Source organism: Danio rerio, chromosome 17 (assembly GCF_049306965.1).
Source record: "Danio rerio strain Tuebingen ecotype United States chromosome 17, GRCz12tu, whole genome shotgun sequence".
NCBI lineage: Eukaryota > Metazoa > Chordata > Actinopteri > Cypriniformes > Danionidae > Danio > Danio rerio.
Window position 1 is genome coordinate 17306535 of NC_133192.1, and position 23412 is coordinate 17329946.

General features: G+C 35.0%; 2 protein-coding genes across 42 annotated transcripts in view; one reads left to right on the forward strand and one right to left on the reverse strand.

The window, feature by feature from the left end:
- si:ch73-204p21.2 overlaps positions 1-23412 on the forward strand; it is a 38230-nt gene that overhangs the window by 1692 nt on the left and 13126 nt on the right. For 12 of the 39 annotated variants that reach the window (XM_073928338.1, XM_073928357.1, XM_073928343.1 and 9 more), the window contains exons 2-5: positions 4771-4816; positions 7242-7375; positions 21304-21441; positions 21549-21674. The gene's annotated coding sequence lies outside the window, so the exon portion shown is untranslated. Of the gene's footprint in view, positions 1-4770; positions 4817-7241; positions 7376-21303; positions 21442-21548; positions 21751-23412 lie in introns of all 39 variants that reach the window. The other 27 variants (XM_073928339.1, XM_073928358.1, XM_073928344.1 and 24 more) reach the window with 4 other exon arrangements.
- Positions 835-21561, reverse strand: map7a (microtubule-associated protein 7a). 3 transcript variants are annotated; one of them, XM_009292953.5, is made up of 15 exons: positions 21289-21561; positions 16973-17086; positions 16691-16765; positions 16431-16594; positions 15208-15313; positions 14988-15101; positions 14696-14802; positions 14457-14584; positions 11947-12158; positions 10699-10855; positions 9928-10099; positions 8191-8292; positions 7477-7527; positions 7211-7403; positions 835-4836 (listed from the first exon to the last, which is right to left on the reverse strand). In XM_009292953.5, the coding sequence occupies exons 1-15, from the start codon at positions 21419-21421 to the stop codon at positions 4826-4828; spliced, it is 1839 nt and encodes a 612-aa protein (XP_009291228.1). In that variant the 5' UTR covers positions 21422-21561; the 3' UTR covers positions 835-4825. The 3 variants fall into 3 exon arrangements, with proteins under 3 accessions (XP_009291228.1, XP_009291227.1, XP_700068.3); XM_009292952.5 differs by having other exon boundaries at positions 14696-14826; XM_694976.8 differs by lacking the exon at positions 14988-15101.

The following is a 23412-nucleotide window of genomic DNA, read 5'->3' on the forward strand; positions in this document are numbered from 1 at the left end:
ATATTGTTGCATCAATTAAAGTCCTAAAGTTACTAAAGTAAAAAAGTAAAAAAAAGTTTTTTTTTTTTTTTTTTGCTTTAAAAGGTTCCTAGTTTAATTTAAATTTGCATTTATGTGCATTGCATAGATTAGAAATATTTAGATTAAATATTTTATGACTTAAGAAACGGTCATTATTTTAAAAAATTTTTGCAATATACCTACTCAAAAATAAATGAATAAAATACCAACAGTAGTTATTTGTTTTTGCAAATAGACTCCATATATTCTGACCAAAAACATCAAATCTTAGCATTTTGATGTGGGTGTTTAGGCAAGGGTTGGTTTATATTTATAAGCGAGTGTATGAGGATGCATCCAGGGTTCTCCCTTAATTAACCCTTTAAGGATGTCAAAACAACATGTGAGGGGAGCCAGCAGAAAATATATCACACTGCTGTGTCTTAATAATTCTACAACAAAAATAAAGAAATGAAAATCATATGAAAATACATTTGACCACCCTTATAAAAATAATGCAATATTAAAATATAATATTTATTTAATGACTAATTCTAGGCTGCCAGCACCACACCACATAGTTTTTTCACGCAAGTTAAATTTACCATGGTTTATTGTAGTAAAGTCATGTTATAAAGTAAATCTTTTTTGTAAAACTACAGCTTCGCTAAAATAGCAAATCCATGGTTAAATTGTAGTTCGCATAAAACTACAGAAATCATTATTTTTGTAGTGAACCCATAGTAAATTTTCAAAAAGGTCAACTGCAATTTCAACAAGTATTACTTCTTATTATTGCTTTTGTTGACTGTTATGAAAAAACACACAAACCAGTTTGTTTTTCTAAGCTTTTATTAATTACACCAATAAAAAAACTGAATTAAACTGTTTACATCTTTACCCCTTATAATATTGCATAAGCCTCTATGATTGCACAAGATAAGCAGTTACCTACCGGCACACTATAGATCAATGCTTATAAGGCAGACGAGTATGTAATAATATTACATTTCGGTTATGAAAACAGGGGTGGGGGAACATTTTATTTGGAACAGCTAAAGTAGCAGCAGTGCAAAACCAGCAACAGAAACTGTAAATTCATGAGCTCGTTCAGTACTGTGGTGCAAAAGCAGTGGTCAGCAATGAGAACAGACAGAAAGTGACTTCATTACATTAATTACTGATGATTGCTTTCTAGCACTGATGTCTGATTATAAACTCTTATACACCCTTGTTCAAGCGTTTGCAGACAAATAAGATCATTTGTGTTTATTGGATCAAGTAAACATCAATATTATGAATATATATTCTTACAATTTATAAGTGCATTAATTAGGGATTGTTCACCCAAAAATGAAAATGTCTTAATTTACTCGCCCTTCACTGATTTCAAACTAGGCTGCACAATATTGGATAAAATGGATATTGCGATATTTGATTTTTCTGAGATACAAACTGCGATATTGAGTAGAATTTTAACAGATGAGTTGAATAGCTCTATTTGAAAATAACTTTTTGATTGATATTATGATTTTATAGTAGAGCACATCTGCATTAAATGTAATAAATCACAAGCATTGAGAAATACAGTAGAGAAAAGTTTGAAATAAATAAATGATGTACGGATCTCAGGAAGACAAATTGAATAATTAAATATAAAATGACACTAGTTTTTAATGTGTGTACTAGGGATGCCACAGTTCTCAATATAATATTAAACCATTAGGTACAACCTCCACGGTTCAATACCTGCTTGTGAATTTTTGTTTTCTCGGTTTTGCGCATAAAAAAATTTATGTGCGTTTTATATCTCCCCGAATTGGCTGTGTGTGCCTTTAAGTCTACGAGCTGAGATGAGGAAACTCCTCCCCACGAGTAAATATCCAATAAATATGCTCTAAAGTTAGGGGGCGCTTGAGCATCATTCCACACTGTAACATGGCGAGCGCCGGTGAAGTGAGGTTAGGGCAACAGTACAAGGAAGCGCCGTTGAAGTGAGGCAACAGTACGAGAAAGCGCCGGCGTCTTTCAAATCTGCGGTGTGAGGACATTTCGGTTTTGCTGGTAAGTATAATGGCAATAAAAGAAAAAACAGTGAACAAAAAATAATTGTGTGCAAGCATTGGTTTACACGTATAACCATGACTGCACATCTGCAGCGCCATCATTATCACTGTCTGAAGGCTGAATAGCAGAGAAGGTAATAAAGTCCTCCAAATAGCAACAATCCCTTGCTGAATCTTTCAAGCAAACATACCCAACTGGTTCCGAGACACACAAAAATAACAAAGACAGTGCGGGTGTTTATTGCTAAAGATTTGCTTTCGGTGATTGGAGATGTGGGCTTTTGTCATCTTATAAAAGCACACAATCTGCTTTACAGACTACAGTCTTGCATTTTTTCAGCACCGAGATCATTAATATGGTTTATTTATGTTTACTTAATTACAAATTGTTTATTTGAAATGGCAAATTTATTTTTATTAGCTTCACGTGTATGTTTATTTTCAAAGTGTAGGATTTTATGTGTTCCCCAGTTTGTAAATGGGCTACCAGCAGCTGTGAGATTTCAGTGTTCATTTTTTTATACAATACACTAGGAACTAATGTACTTTTCTTGGCTTTAAAGTAAAACAAAATGAGTATTGCAATGAAATATTTTTTTTCTTCTTAACCTCTTGCTGTTTCTATTACCTATAGAATAGAAAAAAAAAAACATGTCAAGCCATGAGAACTGAACCAAAAACCGTATAAAAAACCGAGGTATCTATTGAACCGTGGGCTAACTGTATTGTTGCATCCCTATTATGTACACTGTAAGACCCAAAAAGTTAAGGTAACTCAAACCGTTTGAGGAAACCAGTTGCAAAAAATCATTTAAGTTCAAAAACTAATCCTAATGAGGACTGTAAACTTAATCCATTTGAGTAAATGAAGCAATTTGAGCACAGTAAAACTCAAATGAAAAAAACTCAAACCAACTGAGTACTGGAACACTCAATAGGTTAAGGCAACTCTAACTGTTTGAAGAAACCGATTGCTACAAGCTATTTGAGTTAAAAAAAAAATCTATATGAGTACTGTGAACCTCCTTCATTTAAGTTGAAGTAATGAGGTATTTAATTAACTCATTACTTTTAACACTGAGTTCAAAATTCTTTTCAAATGAGTAGAATTAACTTCCACTCAATTTTGAGTTAACTTATTAATATAATGATTATAATGACCAATAACTGCATTTCAGAACGTGATTTGAGGAGTCATTGCAAAGTTTAATCCTAACAGAGTGAAAGATTTTCAATTGGATGTGTTTTTAAGAACTGTAAAGATTAAAAACCAAGACATTCTAAAGTTTATAGATTTAACAAAGATTAAATTGTTTTCGTTTATAGTAGAAGTATGGCTGGGTCAATAAACCATATGATATGGAATCGCGATTATGTTAAAAACAATGATAAGCCCTGGACTTTTTTTACTCTATTTGGATCTGAGAGCCAAACACAGCAGAAATGTACAACAATGGGAATGCACCGCATTTTTGCCTACTGAAAATAGGTTATGTTGTTAATGGACCTTCTCATTTTTGTGGCTTCAGTCATTGTTGGGATACTCTTTTAAATCTGGAAGCATTAACAACTGATATCGAAATATATATCCTTATTGTTAATATGGAAAAGACTTAATGGAGATAGCATTTTTGCCATATCGCTCAGCTCTACTATGAAGACAAAATAATGTTGTTTGATTAATGTTGAATTCATCTCCATAATTGCTCTTAGACTCCACAGAATATCATAAAACACGATGACTTTTCTATTGTATTTGTCTATGCTTGCAAATTGTTTAACATGTTTTATGCAGATGTCTGAATTATTTCTATATAGTCATTTAGGTCACCTATTGTGAAATTATATTCATATTTAAATGTCTATCGTAGAAAAACAAAATATCGCAATGTCAGTTTATTCCAATATCTAGCAGCTGCTTTCCCATAAACTTAAAGATTTAATACCACTTCAAGGAAGAGTAAACTGAGTGAATTTATTTTTCCTTTTATGGTGAAACTATCTTTTTAATGCAATTTATGTCTGTAACGATGAAGCAGAATTTTCAGCAACCACTACTCATTCTAATATGCAAAATATGCTGATTTTGGTGCTTAAGGATGGTGTGGAAATATGGTTCATGTTTTTCAAGGTAATCTAAGAACATTTGCAGTCAAAAAATAAACACTTCCATTCAGCAAGGATAAATTTAGCAATTCTATTTAGCTGTTAAATCGGTCATTACAGTATTAAAGCAACAAAAAACATGAGGTCGCTGACCCCAACACTTTTAAACAGCAATGTAAAGTGTTCATTCATGCAGGTTTCAAGTTGTCGTTTATATTTGCCCATGTATGAATATGACCAGTAAGACTATTACGTCACGGCTCAGAGATTCAAAGATAAAGCTGTTCTCTTCATTTCACCATAAACATACTTACTAAAATATCGAATATAACTAAATTAAAGCTAGAGCATGAAGCATTCAAGTTTTTATTTGGTTGGTGATGTACAATTAAGTTGTTGTTGTTATTATTATTATTAATTACAATTAATTGAACTGTACCCAAATGTATCTGGCTACTGAGCGATGCATGTCAACACTCCAGAGATTCAAACACTAGTCAGGTGTTTAAACTATGCAGTAAGCAAGTGTGACTTGTTACTAAAATGCTTTTTAAAGTGCAGGAAAATCATGTGCATATGTTGTTTTTGTGTTTTTCAGAAAGACGAACTCGCTGAAGCTGCTCGGTCTTGGCATCACATGACAGGTCTGTGGGTTAAATAACCTCTGAAGCAGGGGGGAGGGGGGAGAAAAACATTTTGTTAGCCTTTTAATAATAGTAATAAAAATAAATAAATATGGGTCAATGGTGATTAAAGTTTTTAAAGCATCAAAAACAATGAAAGCTTCATTACAGCTTTAAATATATTCCCCATTACATTACAATTTGTCCAGTTCATTTTTCTTTCTGGGCTAAAATGGTAATACATTTTTAACAATTTAGCAAAAATGTCATTCTATGTGGCATTATATATAAGAACAATCTTGAAGTCATATTAAGAACAAGTCATTTGATAATGCATTAAAAGCCTCCTATTTAAGAATCACGATTAGGTCTACACGATGTTGGAAAAATCTAACATTTCTATTTCTTTGTTCTGCAATGTATATTGCTAAATGAATACAATTTCACTAGAGGACCTAATATCTCTATTTGGAAAAAGTTCAGAATGTTAGATTGATTGGGAGGATTCTGCAGTGTGAGTGCATCTCCATAAATACTCCATAAAATCTAATAGTCTGTAAATACAATCAAGAAAAAGATATAGTTGAAAAAAAAACTGTGTTTTATTATTTAGTCTAAAAGTATTTGGGTACAGTAATTGAATCATAATAAAAATAAAAATAATTAAATCAAATTTGTCGTTGTTAAAGTCACAAACGGTCCAATTTTTTTTAAGATTTATATTTGGCCTTTTTGCCTTTATTCGATAGCATTATGTCAGTCATTTCTTATCCCTGAATGCTTTTAAAATCCTCATATGGTCGCTGGCCTCAAAAAAAACCATGCAAATGATGAATTATAAAAACAACCTCAGCATTGCATATCCAGCTATGTGACTGTTGAAAGTGATCACTTTGCAATATTGATGCTGAAAAAAATGCATTGTGCAGCCTTGATTACAAAGCAGCACCAATATATTAACTGACATTTTAAATCTTTGCCATTATCCTTCAAAACACTAGATTTTTTACATTTGCTTCTAAGATTTTAATATATTATTATATTGGTGATAAAATTATTTTAAACGCTTTTACAAGAAGAATTAAAGGGATAGTTCACAGAAAATGAACATTTTGCTATCCTTTATTCATTCTTTCAAACCTTTATGAAACGCTTTTCTGTTAAACACGAAAGAGGATATTTTGAATTTAGCTAGAAGCATGTAACAATTGACTTCCCTAGTATTTGTTTTTTACTACTATAAAAGTCAGTGGTTACAGGTATTCAGATTTGCTGAGAATCCTAGAAATGTGTAAAGGTTTCATGTTTAGTAAATTGTCCTTTTTGGGTGAACTATCTCTTTAAGAGTGCAAAATCCCACTTTTAGACTTGAAACCACTAATTGAAAGGCCATGTTCTTAACAAATGTATGTAGAATGGGATCAGGGTTTAAATAATAAACCTTTCCAAATCCAGCCGTAAAAAAAAAATCAATCTATTATTTTAAGTCAAGACATGACAAGATTATATAAGCTGCCATATTGGACACTAGACCTGTAGAATTCACAAGACATGTCACTTGTATAGTTTTAAATGGGGAAAAGTGTATCGGTCAATATGGTGAATGTAGCCCAGCCTACTGGTACAGGAGCCAATCATCGATTGCTGTAGACTGACAATTCTCTGGGGGGGAATTAGCATTAGCATTAGCTTGGACAACCTGAAAATATGCCGGTTTGTTTGATTCTGATGTTTAAAAACGAAACTTTTAAAAATGAAGACAGTTTAATTTTATTGGTGATTTCTAAATGCATAATGTAATCGTAAGCTTGGCAAACAGTTTTGGAGAATTTGATGTTTCCCCATTCAGACAGAAGGGCTGAGCATATTCCAGAGAGGCGTTTTAAAGATGGCCACAGAGTAAAATGACTTGCCTTAAAGGGACTTTGACTGGACTTACTCATTTACTCAAAGCAGTAGTTCCTCCAAAATTTCAATATTGCCACACCAACCTAACTGTCAGACATTGTAATGTTCTATTTTTTTTTTAATTATAAATGATCAAAAGTAAAATTAGTTTTAGATTTTGTTAACCTATTTGATGTATTGTTTATTGTTGTTAATGTATTTTTAATGTTATAAACCTTTTCATTGTAGAATAGTGTTATTTATAACATTTTTGTAAATTTTATCAGGTTTTTTCAATAAAGTAGACAGTGAAGCTGAGATGACAATAAACTTAATACTCGCTCACTCGCTCTCTAATAAAATTTAAGTAGACACTTTATTTACTTTTAATATGCTTTCTATGCATTTAAAGTCACTTCAGTAAATTGAATTGAATGCTGACATCAAAATAGGGCATCTCGTCTTTTGACCCATATTTATTTAGTTTCAAAATTGAGAAGCTTTACACGGATGACTGCATTCACTTACCAGTTTGCTGATGGGTTTGTATCTCATCCAGGCCAGAAAGACTGCGGAAGGATCTGCGCTCCTTGAAGGCCACTGTTGGAAGCATATCTTCCTCGTCCCTCAGCTCCAGCTTTGGCGTTTTTCCTGGACCTGCTAGCCTGATTACAGGGTTCACGTTCTCACAAGGCAAGTTGTCCTTCACTGATGCGGCTTTCTAAAGAGGACAGAAAGTGAGTAGGGCTACTAGATGGGGTGAAAACAAAACTCCTGCCAGAGAGAGTCTTTACCTTGTCTACAGAGTCCGTCTTTCTCGTTCTTTTCATGATTTGTTCCAAGCGCTGATTTGGGAGAAATTAAAAGCATCAGTCATAGGTTTTGTATGTTTGTGAAAGAAATCTTTTATATAGGTATTGTGATATTATCATTTATGGAGAATTAATATCACACAGCCCTTTATTCTCATCAAGTCCATATTTATCTGCTCCAAAATAAAGTCAAATGTTAATTCATTTTCTATTTATATTTTTGAAACAGGAAAAGATTAAAAGGTATTTGGACCTGACTCAACATGAATGCTGATTTAAAGTATTATTATTAATATTGCAGATGGAAAGGACTAGTTTTCATTTTGATATAACATTTTAAGTGACATTTATTCCAGTTTTTTCTAATCAGACTTCCGTGTGACATTATTATCCTATAGAAATCATATTAATACACTGATTTGTGACCTAAAAACGTTATTTTCATTACTATAAAAAACAGTTGCTAAAGTTTGCATGGAAACTGCAATATATAATTAGAAAATTTAAAAGTACAGTAAGTTTTGGTAATTTTAATGCTTCATGCCTGAATAAAGGTATTAAGAAAAAGGAAAAACCTTCCTGACCCCAAGCTTTTGACTTGTGCTTCGGTGTACTAGAAAGTTTTTCAATTTATTTAATTTATAGTTGTACAGTTAGTTCAACTGTATGTGACTGACTTTCTAAAATAAATCTTACCTTTTTTCTTTCTTGGCGTTCAGCCTTTTCTTTCTGGAAACGAATCTCTCTTTCCACTCTCTGCTGTTCTGCCAGCACACTCTGACGAGCCTCTTCCTCTCTCTGAGAATACATTATGGAGAATCATAAGAATTTTTAATGCATTCTGCCAACGATTAGCAAATTTTTATATGATCATAATGTAGCATTGTGAGGGAAATATGGTCCCACAATATGGGAAATAAATAAGTCAAAGAAACCTTACCAAACAACATGTAAGATGTTAAAAGAAAAGGTCCGTATAAATCAGTCCATTTAAAACTGTTTTATTTGTACCATGCAGAAAATTTGAGTTGAAACAAAAGCTTGCTGTTTCTGTATGTTGTTTTTATTCAAATGAACTGCTGCACACCGACCCCTTTCCCAAAGAGGATGAGGCCTCTACAGTGTGTGTCTTAGTTATTCTACAAACATGTGTATGCATTTTAAAGCCTTGTCAGTTTAAACTCCTGTGGTTTTCACAGTGGTGTGAAGTAACAAACTACAAAAACTCAAATTACTGTAATTGAGTAGGTTTTCTCAGGAATTGTACTTTAACAAGTCATTTTAAAAATACTTTTACTTTCACTGGAATACATTTTTAGTGCTGTATCTGTACTTTTACAACACTATTTTCCTTCAACCTGCAGACACTGTTTTTATTTGTTTTCTTGTCTATGGTAATTGGCTAAAGTAGAGTAATCAGTCTTGTGATTCAATCAAATTGGACAACATAAAATCCCATCATACAGAACAACCTCAAGACACAAAATCGTTTCACGCAATGACTGAGAAACTATTTATACTGCATGTCACTGGTAAGAAGATGACGGATGTTTATTGTATGATGATTGAAATTGCCAAATACCTTTAAGCAGTCACACACAAACAAATTGCATGTAAACGCATCAAACTTTCTCAGTGTAATACTCACTGATCACGACTCCTGACTACTTTTAAAAGGGCTGCTTTTTACTCATACTTTACTCATTTGAGTAATATTTACAACAGATACTTTTATTCGCACTTCATTTTTGGGTAATGATACTTTTACCTGAGTATGATTTTTCAGTACGCTGTCAGGTGGAATATTGTGTTGGGATTAAACAAGTTCTTTTTCACTTCGGCTGTCAAATACACACCAAGATTATTTCAGAAGTACAAAAAATACTGGGGTTCACATAATATTGGTTGTTTGTGTGAATGTAAACAGCTGGGGAGGAAATCTCATGTGCATATGAGTAAAGAACTGTGAAATAATGGTAACAACACAATACTAATGCATCCTAACCAGGCCTTGTCCCCTTGGGGGGAAATTATTTAAAACTGGGATATTGTGTTGTTTATGCTCCTGTATTAAAACTCAGGACTACAATTGAGATTTTTGATGGAGTTCAGAAATGGTGCTGATGTCGCAGAAGTTGTAGTGACATTTGTATTACACTGAACTGAACTGAAGCAATAGTAATTTACTAGAACTTCATTATGTTTTGGCATCTATTTTGACTCTGTATTGTAAAGCGCTAATTAATAAAGATTGTATTGAATAGATTATAAAGAAGAATAACTCCCTTTCAAATGACTTTGCATTGTGTAATTTAACTCATTTTTCTCATGCGCAAACAGCAACAATATACACTAAAATGAATTTTACAAAGCATAAAAGGACTCTTTTAAACTGGGTTTAGAGAACGTATTTAAACATTCAGCTTCTAATACCTGCTGTTGGAGCCTGTTTTCCTCCTCTTTCTGTATGCGAGCATTTTCCGCTGCAGCCTTCAGTTGCTCTTCTTGCTCTCTCTTCCTTTTTTCTTCCTCCAGTTTCAAAGCCTCTGCTTCCTGGCGGGCTCGTTCTTCGGCTCTCCGACGCGCCAGTTCTTCTCGCCTCTTTCTGCAAAATGGGATAAATCATAATCACGATTATTTTGGCCATAATTGTAATTACGATGATTCAAAACGATTATCAGTTGAAGTAAAAATTATTCGCCCTTCTGTGAATTTTTTTATATATAAATATTTTCCAAATGATGTTTAACAAGAATTTTTCACAGTATTTCCTATAATATTTTTTCTTATGCAGAAAGGCTTATTTGTTTTATTTTGACTAGAATAAAAGCAGGTTTAAATATTTTGAAACCTATTTTAATAGCTCAATATTATTAGCCCCTTTAAGAAATGTATATTTTTGATTGTCTGCAGAATAAACTACTGTTATACAATGACTTGCCTAATTACACTAATTAAGCTTTTGAATGTCACTTTAATCTGAATACTGAATCTGAATGAGGGGTTATAAAGTTAGGACGATTCTAAGGGCCTACGCATTCTCTTCCTCCAAAGACATTATCAAGGGCCCACGACCCTAACGCCGCTCTTCACTTTCGTCCACAACTACAACCCCAAGAATTTTTCTTTGATGATTATCAGAAGCATACTAAGATCACTTAAAATGACTTTTACTGATAGAAACCTAAAACAACTAAAGAATACCTCTCTGTCTCCTCTTTCTGTCTGCGCTCCTCCTCTTCCTTCTCTTTTTGGAGTCGAGCTTGTCTTCTTTTCTCAGCCAGTATTCGAGAGGCCTCCTCTGGGTCTTTAGTCCAAGAAGTAGGTCTGACTTGAGCACTGTCAGCTATTTGGCTTGGTCCTGTAAGTGAAAACATGGAAAAACCTATTTAACCAAGACCTTCATAATAGCAGTATTTTATTTCAATGTATTTAGTTGTCAATTATTCTATACAATTTGTTTATATTGGTATTATTGTTATAGGTAGTTTTTTTTTTTTTTTTGTAATTTCTAAAGGTTTTCTGCAAAATAATACCAAAAATTTGCATTATTTTACAGAAAACCTTTAGAAAAAAAAAAAAAAAAAAAAACACTACCTATGTGGGACATGGGAAGCTTTTTTTTATTTGTATAGGCCAAATCCAGATGAAACCCCTATAAAGCCGTGTAAGAAATTACAGACATTGGCTGTATCTGAAATTGCCCCTATACCCTCGTTCACTATTTTCTACATTAGTCTACTGTTAAAGTCCACTTAAATGACTGAATGAAAATGAATTTGCGTGAACCAGATGGATCGTATGGATTTGTGCTTTACTGGTTGATAAATCCCTCTTCTCTGTGAAACCCTGTAATAGTTATTTAACACGCTATTAATAATGAAACAATTTATTTTGATCTTTGTCATGTATATAACAGGTAATTTAACAATTAAATAATTTATTTGGAAACACATTGTCACACATTGGATTCCACTGTGGATGCCATGTTCTAGTCAGACTTTCACAGTGCATTATGGGTATTATTTAGCCATTGAGTGTACTTTAGTTGTGCACTAGTTTTTACGGTGCATTAATTGAACCTCATTAAATGGCTGCTCCCTCTAATACTGTAATATGGATAGTGCGATTTCAAATACGGCCAACAATTAGCTGAATCAGGTGTGTTTAATTAAGGTTTGTGCAAAACTGTGTAGAGCTGTGTGTACTTAACATATGATTAGGTTTAGGATTACAGTAAAAGATTTGGGTTATTGCTTATGATGTATGTATAATAAACTGGACGCATGCATTTATAGTTTGAATTGATTGATTGACATTACAGGAGCCTAATCTAGGAGGAAATAAAACTCTAAATCCTCACAAAAATAACTATTTCAGCATAAAGTAATTAACTCTATTATTCAAATCATGGTAATGCTGGAATCATTGGGGAATGTTTCTTTTACTAACCATTAGGAATCTGAGAGACTTGTAGTGGATGCAGAGGCCCATTACTAGCTGTGTTCAACTGGAGTGAATTTTCTTTCAGACATCGTGTTTTTTCAGATTTTGTATGACTGGAGGATGGTTCAGGTTCTGGTTCCAGATCCTCCTCTTCAGGCAGAGGAGGCAAACTGTCCTGTTTTAGTGTGGCATTTCTGACATGTGATCTATTCTGCAGCCTTGAATTGTGAAGGAGAGAGAAAAGGTCAGAAGGTTAGAAAAAAAAAAAACCCAAAAAAAACAAGTAAGGTCGTTTAACTGCAGAACTACAAAACTTTAGCCTCACTGTCGCCATCTGTGGTTGAAATGTAAAATTGCAAGTTGCTTCTAGTGCTATTTCTTATGCTGATTTCTCATGGTATTAAAACAGGAGAGGTCAGCTGAGTTGCCTTACTTTTTCCACCTGATATTAACACCTTCAAATGCATCTCCTGTGATGACTTTTAACCAGCAAGTATGTGTACTAGTTGAAAAAAAAACATTACATTTACCAGCACAAGCTCATTAGAAATACATGTATCAGCCTTTATATTTTTAAACCACAAAAAAAACAACATAAGTTTGACTACAGTTTCTAGGTAAAATTAATTATATAAGGGCAGTACGATAACAACAAATTTAGGTCTTTTTCCATTAATATATTTATAGGGACTTATTATCGAAGACTAAAGCAATTTGTTTTTATGCAGAATACCAAATAAATACTTAAAATAACCCAACTTTGCCTATGATTTCCAATCAAATATGATTGCCTCACAACTTTTCTGGTGCAGTCACTTTGTACGGTGTTGCAAATGCATAGCGCTCTGGTTTAAATCTGGTACACTGTTTTACAACAACTGAGATGTAAAATCGAGGTAAAAATACGTAATCGCAGTACACTTGTCTCTGGTTCGAGTCCCAGCTGGGCAAGTTGGCATGGAGTTTGCATGTTTACCCCTTGTTCGTGTGGGTTTCTTCCAGTTGCTCTGGTTTTTCCCACAGTCCAAAAATATGTGCTATACGAGAAATGGATAAATCAAATTAGCCTTAGTGTATGAGTGGGCGTTATGGGTGGCCATAGAGATGGACGTTTCGCAATACTGGGTTGCGGCTGGAAGTGCATCCGCCTTGTAAAACATATGCTGGAATGTCGATGCTATAGCCCAGTGGTTATTGCACATATAGTGCGGCAGTGCCGAATCCTTGTTCGGGAACCTTTCCCGATCCTACCCCCCCCTCTCTCTTTCTTGCCTTCCTTCATTCCTTTCTGTCCACCTAGTGTTCTGTCAGATAAAGGGCTGATTTGAGCAGATGTTTAGCTGAAATAAAAATCTGGCTTTCAGCTAACTTTTTAAAATTAAACGGCGACAAAGCTGAAGCCCTTCTCAACAGCACTAAAAGTGTTTTGGATAAAGCTGATTATTTTACAATAGACATTGATAACAGCACAATTCTTCCCTTTGTGCAGGTAAAGAGTTTTGGTTTTGGTGTCATCTTGGATAGCACACTCTCATTTGAAGGTCACATCAATATTATTACACATACTGCATATTTTCACCTGCGTAATATCATTCGCCTCCGCCCTTCTCTCACAACCAGCAATTCCTATCCACGCATTAGTTACTTCACGTCTTGAGTAATTTAATGCACTTCTTTCTGGACTTCCTTCCATACCTTTCCGTAAACTCCAACTGGTTCAGAACCATGCAGCTCGTGTCATCTCTAGGACCCCATCTCATGAGCATGTCACACCACTCCTCTATCAGCTTCACTGGCTTCCAGTAAAGTATTGATTTTAAAATATTACTTCTAACTTTCAAGGCACTGCATAATCTCGCACCTCAATATCTCACCGAACTTTTCCATATCTACACCCCTTCTCGCACCCCTTAGGTCAGCCAACAACTTCACCCTGGTACCACCTCGCAGTTGATTGAGCACAATGGGAGACAGATCCTTTAGCTATATGGCTCCTTAGCTATGGAACTCGCTTCCCCTAGATCTAAGGAGCAGGGATAGTCTTCACACTTTTAAATCTCATCTAAAGACCTATCTTTTGAGCAGGCTTTTCTTTAACAATTTTTTTATCCTACATAATTCTATAATTCAGGGGGTTTAATAATTATAACTTCAACTTTATGCTGGAATAGTTTTTGGTTCATTCTGCTGTGGCGACCCCTGACTACTAGTTGTTGGGTTTTGGTCAGTGGTTTGCTAGGTGATCTAAAACCTAATAAAATGTACACCAAGAAGCTTATTTCAGATTTGGAAAAATGTTGATGCTGCCCTCTAGTGGATTTATCATCTAAAATGTGCAATCAGTTGCACCCAGAGCAATGTGTTTTTTATTTTTTGCAACAAAAAAAAATCCATACATAATTTCAATAAACCAAGGCTAAAATGTACCTCCATATATTGTGAGGAGATATCTCATTTGTTTTCCCCTAGATAGCAAAGTTATTAAATATAGAACAAATGGACAGATTGTTTTGTACCATGATGTTGCGAGGACTGTATTCTCTGGTGGTTCCGTGTCCTGTTTAGGCTTGATTTCGGTTGTTGTAGTTGATCTCTGAAGTTGTAGCTTTTTCAAGTCTTGTCCTTCAGTATTATCTTTTGCCACCTGAAATTAGTTTTTTTTTTTTAAAAGGTCACCTGTGGTAGTTCTCACAGCCAGATCAAAAATGTCAAATTTATTTAAATAAATTGAGTAAAAATGAATGCAAACTCCCACCAGCTCTCTGTTGGTGGTTCTGCGGATGGTGACGTTTGAGCCTCCAGGTCTGTTCGGCACTTTCCCACAATGCAAGTTGGTGCTGGAGTTCATGGTATGACATGAGACTGAACGACGACAAACATGAACCACTGAAAATGCATGTTTTTTTTTTAAATACAGCGAAAGGGCATGAAGCAATGAGCGTGAAAAGAAGAAAACAGGAAGCTGCAATTTAATACACCAGCTGCACACTCATGATTTGCATTTAAATATCTGAATGAAAGCTACAAATCCTGCGTCTAATTGATACCTGTGTCTCGTGACAGACACACAGCGCTCCTGCTTCTGGCTAGATAAGAGACAGTAGGAGTTTGAAGGCGGCGGACGAGGTCGATTTCCCACTGACTAAGAGAGCGGCGTTTAGCTGAAGAAAAGCAGAAAGCAGAGCGACTTGCAGAAAGTCAGGGGGAAAAAAAAAAAAAGAGTAGGGGAAAGTAGATGCGTTTCGAATCGTGCATTGAGAGATTCACCATTTTTGTTGTCATTCTTGGTGACCTTTCGTGAGCAATGGCCTGGTTTCTGTTTGGCCTTCAGGCTTTTCTCAATCGTCTTCCGCACCACAGACTCGTAACGCTCCTGAAAGACAGGATGAAAACACTGCATTCATCCCATGCTCCTCATGTTTTTAATCATGGTTGCACGTTTTCGGCAGTCTTTTTTAACATAGCTGCTGCATTCAGTATGCTAGTGTTTATAAAACTCTCACAAACAAACAAATGATCAGCAATACAAGTAAAACTAGAACCTAGAGTTCATAGATGAACTTTGATGTTGGCTTGATAAAGCCACTGTGACTGCACTTGGACTGGGAATGGCAGTTGGCAGGGCCCTACAGAACATCGTGGCCATACGATGCTCTGATGTAGAACTATTGCTGTTTTTAAATGGTTGCAAGGTTAGCCTGTTTTATTGCTATGGGGACAATTGACAGTTTAGTGATGCTATATCAAAGCTTCTCACCAATATGAGTGATATAAATCAACTCCAATATCTCTGACAGTCAAAAACTGGACTTGGACATTAAATAAAATGGCTTGCCATATTTTATAGAAAATATAATGCTTTAGTGTGAAAGTGATACATGCAAAAAAAATGGGTTGCCATATCAGTAAAAAATATTAAATATTAAGTCAATTAATTGGATTGCCATATGGCACATGGCACACACCACTTATTGTACTTTGACTTTATTTCGTTTTTATTGTAATTAACATTAATATGATTTTTTTTTTCTTCATCCATGTAAAGCAGCTTTGGCACAATCTACATTGTATAAAGTGCTATAGAAATGGGTACTTGACTTTGTTTCATTTACCAATTTTTGTTTTTTTAATTAATTTAATATTAAATAATTTAATTACTTTGAAAGTCTATAGTAAGTAAAGCGTTGCGTACTGCCTTTTCACTGGTTACGAATACACTAGCTATCAAAAGTCTTGTCGTCGATCCCAGTTATAAGAGCAACAAATATTAACTTGACTTCTAGTTGATCATTTGGAAAAGTGGCAGAAGGTAGATTTTTCTGATGAATCATCTGTTAAACTGCATCCCAATCATCACAAATACAGCAGAAGACTGATCAACTAGAAGTCAAGTTATTATTTATTGTTCCTAAAACTTGGAAAGGCGGCAACTTTTGTCTGGTAGTGTATAATCTTTACTAGCCAAATCACATTGATCTGTGCAAACTCACTCTATCTTCTTTGAGCCTCTGTCTGCGTTTCTCCTCGACTGCTGTCCTCCTCCTCTCCTCTCTTTGCCGCTGCTCCTCCAGTTTCTTGCGTCGCTCCTCCAGGTGTTTCTCATAGATCTGCTTGGCCCGTTCCTCCCTCGCCAGCCAGCCACGCTCGCGCAAAGCTACAGTTCAGATACACCAATAAAAACTTCAGTTATGAAGCTTTCTGTATGTTCCTTTGTTCTTATTGATGTTAATGTTCAGAGTAAGAAAAATACCTATCTGTTTCTGGTACGCCTCTCTGCGTTCCCTGGCCATTCGCAGTCTCTCATCCACTTTGAGCACATTTGACTCTAAATAGATGTTTAGGAAATGTACACATTTTACATGAAGCACATCACATGATAAATTTAGCTATGCTGGTAAAAATGAGAAAAATGAGCAGCTTGGATGTGTTAAACACGATTCTGTGCTGTGCAGACTTTGACACCGTATTCTTGGCAGGAAGACTTTGAGAAAGCAAATGCAGATTGAATTGATGAATAAATATGAGTTAAGACCTGCATTATTTCCATTCTGTGAGTTGATTTTCATCTGTGGTGGTTTAGAGTGCAATGGTGTACATGCTTTTCTTTTATGTTCCAGGACTGTAGTCTTCACTTCAGATCTGGAATCTGGTGGAAAAAAGAAAGACAGTTTAGTACTTTTAATTGTGATCTCTGGCTAATTTGGTTCTTCAAATAAGGTTGCAAATTAGGTTAAAATATCTTGATGAATTGATTTGAGATTGCTGTATGTGCTTGTCTTTATTGTGGAAGACAGATGTATTATTCTTGAAGTAATAATCATCAATGCAGAATTACTGGTGGCAAGACATCATCATCATCATCAACATCATCTCATTAATATTCAGTTATTATCCATGCGAGCAAAATGACAAAATTCATAGTAAATTAAATGGTTTGTTAATTGATTTGTTGTAGGCTGTTTGTACAGGCTTAACACTTTCGTGAACAGGGGTTGGACAATGAATCTGAAATGCTTTGTTTTAGACTACAATAATTTATTAGTATTATCCAGGATACTGTGGCTCTTGATACATCACAAAGACTTGCCGTCTTGGGCACAGATGTGCTAGTAAGATACACATCAACAATTTGTCCTCTTTTAAACTCTGATATGTTAGCCATAATGTTGAGTGCCTTGCAATATTTCAAGCAAAACTGTGCTATTACTCTGCTAATTAAACCTTGATGAGCATTGGCCACCAGGCTGGTTAAATTTAGCCATGATACCTCCAATTCTAAATTGGCCAATGTTTCAGTTTAATTGTCTAACCCCTTTAGTATTCAACAGTTTATTTAGCTTTAGAGAAAAGTTTCTAAGTGGCAAGAATCTGTTTTTTTTTTTATTCCATTGGGTAAGGGATAACTGTCCATTAAAACTAATTTTGCTTTCTGATGCCTTCATTAAACTTTAATTGGCAATATTGCAACTGATAAGAAAAATGCTATCATTTCTTTTTTTTAAATAAATAAAATGTCATTGATCTGTGTTATTCATTCATATTTTAGACATTTAGTGGTTTCTCTGTTTGTTTGCTGCTCACCAAGATTTTAATAGCAGTGTTCACAGATTGAAATGAAACACACTAACAGAGCAACCACACTAGAGTTAATTAAAATCAAATCAAGTGTGACCACTCCCTAGCTTTTATGTAAAAAAAAAATGCTGAAATGTCAAACCCAGTTGGAAAAGCAGACAGGCAGGTTAGAAGTTAAGAGGTGTGATGATGATGATGATGATGATGATTTACAACATTACAACAAGAGGAATGCGTAGCATAGTGGTGAAAGCAGTCACAATTGATCTTTCTTTTAAACATTCTTAAAATTTTGAATGAACATCCTTGTGTGCTAGTTTCGAGTGACATTATCGGTTTCATTGTTATTCAGATTAGCATCAGTCATTGTCTTATGGGTGTTTCCCAAGGTGCATGTTTGAGGCTTGTTTTAAGATAAGTGAAAACAATGGCATTTATATTGTTTACAAAAATTTTAATTTGAAAAATTATGTTCTATTAAAGGCATAGTTCACCGAAAAATCCAAATTCTGCCATTTACTCTCCCTTTACAAAGGAAGAATCTTGGAACCTGGTAATCATTGACTTGCACGTTATTTGTTTTTCCTACTATTGATGTCAATGGTTACCAGTTTCCAACATTTGTCAAAATATCTTCTTTTCAGAACTTAAGGGTATGTAAATGGTGAGTAACCTATTTTGATGTGAACCATCCCTTTAAACTCTAAAAGTTTTAGTTTGTCAAATTCATAAATGCGTTGTGGTTCCCACAAAAAAGTGGCAAATGTTTTAAGATTAATGACTGTTTTTAAGATTTTAAATTTCGATACATGTTTCTTAAACCACTGATCAGAATAATAAAATAATTTCAGAAAGATCATGTAGTATTAAAAAAGTATCTTATGCCTTTTCAGGCTGGCAATAAATAAATTGTGTTCTGACGAGCTAAGGTGAAAACGCATAGGTTTAAAATACATACACATAATATAATATATATACACACACATAGGTTTAATATAGACTTCTAAATAAGGGAGGAAGTTATTGTTGTAATCTCACTGGGAAATTTGTGGCCAATAAAATGCAGTCTGTGGCATGCATATTAATGATCCCATCCTACACACTGTATCAGTCTATGTTTGGGCAGCTGATATCATAATTACGTGGCTGCTTCTGCATGTCCGGTTGATGTAGAACGTGACCTAATGTACATGCAAATGCTGAGGGTGTGCTTATGAATACAAAAATATGTGTGGCTGGCTTTGACTTGGCTGCATCTCCCGTTTTCAAAATAAAAGTCTCACACACAGGTTTAATATAGACCTATAAATAAGGGAGGAGGTTATCATTGTTGTAATCTCACTAGAAAATATTGTGGGCAATAAAATGCATATTAATGATCCCATCCTACATATCAGTCTGTTTCGGCGGCTGATATCATGATAATGTGGCTGCTTCTGCAGGTCGGGTTGACATAGAATGTGACGTAAAGTGCATGCAAATGAATACAAAAATATGTGTGGCTGGCTTTGACTTTGCTGTGTCTCCCGTTTTCAAAATAAAAGTTTTACACATATAGGTTTAATAGACTTATAAATAAGGAGGCTATGATTGTTCTAATCTCACTAAGAAATATTGTGGCCAATAAAATGCAGCCTGTGGCTTGCATATTAATGATCCCATGCCACATATCAGTCTGTGTTTTGGTGGCTAATAACATGATAACATGGCTGCTCCTGCAAGTCTGGTTGACGTAGATTGTAACCTAAAGTACATGCAAATGCTAAGGGCCTGCTAATGAATGGCCCATGAGCAACGCAACAGTCTGTATTGCATTCTGATGGCCCTGTTTTAACCAGGGTTTTACACATGTGTAATTTACATGAAAACAAGGAAACAATGGAGTTTGAGGCTCACTTCATAACCATTTCCATATACTGTACTCTTATTAAACTATACCTAGGTATACCCAGATTTTCTTTATAAGGATACCTTTAATTTTTTATATAAACTGAATGGAGTGTCCGTGTTTTATAATATTTATACTATTTCAGAAATATAAAGGAGGAAAAATGGGTTGTCAACATTTCCTGTATGCCTTTCGGATCTCAATTTAAATATGTGGTTTAAAATTATAAACATTGCCGAAATAAAATTGACTTTACCTCAGCAAATTAATAATATTTTAGTGTTATGTTAACTGTGATAAACATTCTCAATTAACTGATATTTCAACAAACACATGCTTGGCTTATAATCTGCAAACCTTTCTCTATCCTCACACTGCCTTCAAAAATGCCTCTATAAACAAAACTGGAGGGCCAAAAGGCAGATTTAAAGATGAACATGAGGACTGTCTCATGCCAGTTTTGACTTTGTCCTCTGAATCAAGACAGCCCAAGGCCTCTACACCATTACAAAGGCAACATTTGTTTTACTGTTGCTGTGTAAAGAAACAAACTCAGCGCCTGACTAAAGAGTACGTGTTGACGATCAACTCTTGAGGTAAACTTAACACTCCTGATCACGACCACTGTGATATGTAGATGTGAAATGTTCAACTCAATACCTGTCAGAACTGCTGGATTTGCATGCATGAATATTTAATCACTTACTCAAAGAAAATGAAAAAGCTTGTCGTCAGAATATATTGCATAAGAGACACGGGATGTGAGACCTTTATAAACACCTTTAGCACAGCTAGCCTCATCACACACTCACATTTGTAGTACGTCACTATCTGAGCCAACCATGATGAAATGCATTGGCAATTTACACACACAAACACGCACATAAGAGAAATGATTCATGATTATGAGGAGTTTTAGAATGCATATGCACAACTTAGACCCTACATTAGCAGATTTGTGGATCGTATTCAGTATATACACAAACATATGGGTATATAAGATGATCAGTATATATTTAAAGCACAATTGTTGATCGCATGTGCAAAATTTACACCCTGATTTAGCAGATTTGTGAATGTAATATTCATGCATATAAGAATCAGTACATATTTAAATGTATATTTATGACTTAGGCCCTAAATGAGCAGATTTATAAATAGAATTAAGTATACACACTTATGGATATAAAATGCAGAGTTTTAGAATCAATATGCATCATTAGGGAACCAAATTATTATACGTACGCATCATGGATATGTGAGGGAACCAGTACATTGGAATGCAGGATTTTAGCATCCATATACATAATTTAGTGCATGGACTATCAGATTTATGAACAGAAATTATGCACATATGTCATATTTATAATGTGTGTGTCACCAACCTCTCTGTTTCTTAGCAGTGTCGCACGTCTTCAGCTGTCCTTTCTCTGAGATCGCCTTGAAACCCATCTCAACCGTCCTGCCTGTCTTCCTCCACTCGCGTTCCTGCTCTGCCAGGCTCAAATGAGCTGGCATCTTGCTGTTTCAACACTGCTGTAAGTGCGTGTATGTGTGTGTCCGTCTAATACATGTAGAGCATCTGTGTTCCAGTGTGATGAAGTCTTCCAGTCCGGCTAACAGCTTATCGGTGCATCTCTAACAGGGAATAGGCTGCTGAGAGAGAGAGAGAGAGAGCAATTCTTCCTGAGGGAGATTGCGAGCAGCTGATTTGCTCCAGTCTGGGCTGCGTCCAGCACACGTGCGTGGCAAGCAGACTCAGCGAGCATCTGTAAGTACAGGGTGCACATGTGCCATGTTTTCACAAAAGAAAACCACCCTGATGGGAGCAGCTGGGATTATCGGAGGTGTGTTTCTCTTTAATAACAATGCGTTAAATAGGCTGGTCACATGGAAGTGGCTGCGGCGATGGTGAAATAAACACAAGACAATAAAGGAAAATGAGCTGGATGGGAAGTGGTTGCCTGGGCGACCGTGATATGCAAAATTGCGGGACTGAACAGAGGCATGACATTGCATGCCAGGGTCCAGAAATAGCAGCAGACTGTTAAGCAACTCGCCATCATCCCTTACGAAAATGAACTACGGTTTTATTACAGAAAAAACAAACACATTTAAAGTTATGTTAATGAAGTTAAACCTAGGGATTCATATGGTTTTACTATACTAATCATAACATAAGTAATCATGGTACTTGTCAGTAAACCAAACATAGTTTTACTACAATCCATATGCCAAAAAACAGTTATTCTTTTACTTTAATAAAGCCGGTTGCACTTTATTTTACAGTGCTGCTTTGCATGCATATACTGCATTTACTTATGAAGTTTTATTAACTAATTTCGAGAGGAGCACATGGTACTGATTCTCATTCGTAATCAGTAATAATCCAATCAGGGTGATCCAAGCTGACAATAAATAGACCGATTTTGAGACCTAGCTGATCTCGGACCCTCTTTATATGCTTGTTGATCAGCCAGGAGCCTTGGGCTCAATTTTCTCCTAGCTCAGGGTTCTCTCCCGGGACAGCATGACAAACTTGCTATTACCGCTAAGCATATCTAAGTGGGAACTCTTGAAATAGTCATTAGCAGGGCCAGACAGAATCTGCGGATATTTTTTTGCTATTTCTGCTGAGAATGATGATTTTGAGAGTAACCAAAAACTTAATATTTGAAATTAAAAAAATACCTTTTTAACTTTTTATTTAATGTTTACAATGTAAATCCAATTAGATCCACCTATTTGGTAAACAAAGTAAATTTATCATATAATATATCTACTAAAAGACAGAGAATAATACTTTACAAACTGCATTGTAAATAAATTATATGAGCATTTCATATTAGTCAATATTCAGGGTGTCCACAGGGTCTTAAAAAATATTAAAATCTTAATCATGTTTTACGAGATCTTAAATTTTGTTAAAGCGTTTTCCAAATTGTCCAAAAAAGCATAAATATACTCATTTTCCTCCTAATATTAACAACGGTATGCTCGATCAATGTGATTGGTTCGGGTCGTGGCGTTTCCGGCCGAGCTCCTCGGTCGTGGTGATGTCATGTAATTTGTGACAAATGCTGAAAGGTGATGAGATGCTTTTCACATGTAGCGAAACCATAGAGCGAAACAGACGGCGAAATGGGAAAATGTAAGTTTAAAAACCATTAAAAATATGTATTCCTCAGTATTTATTTCTTTGTGTTCAACAGAAGTAAAAAGGATTAAATGACAACAGATTTTTTTGTTTTTATGGGGAAATATCACTTTAAAGCAGTGGTCTCAAACTCAATTCTTGAAGAGCTGCAGCTCTGCATAGTTTAGCTCTAACCACCTCCAACTAACACCTGCTTAATAGTCTCTAGTAGTCTTGAACACCTTGATTAGTTGGATCAGTTGTGTTTGATTAGGGTTAGAGCAAAACTGTGCAGAGCTGCAGCCCTCCAGGAATTGAGTTTGAGACCTATGCTTTAAAACATAATTACAGTATGTAACTAAGAGCACTTTAA

Excerpts from the sequence above, each read along its gene's own strand:
- map7a (XM_009292952.5), bottom strand. The coding sequence starts at position 21,421 with ATGCCAGCTCATTTGAGCCTGGCAGAGCAGGAACGCGAGTGGAGGAAG. Across the intron at positions 15,102-15,207 it reads CAAGAATGACAACAAAAATG|CTAAACGCCGCTCTCTTAGT; the intron begins GTGAATCTCTCA and ends GCTTTTCTTCAG. Across the intron at positions 10,856-11,946 it reads AGTCTCTCAGATTCCTAATG|GACCAAGCCAAATAGCTGAC; the intron begins GTTAGTAAAAGA and ends TTTCACTTACAG.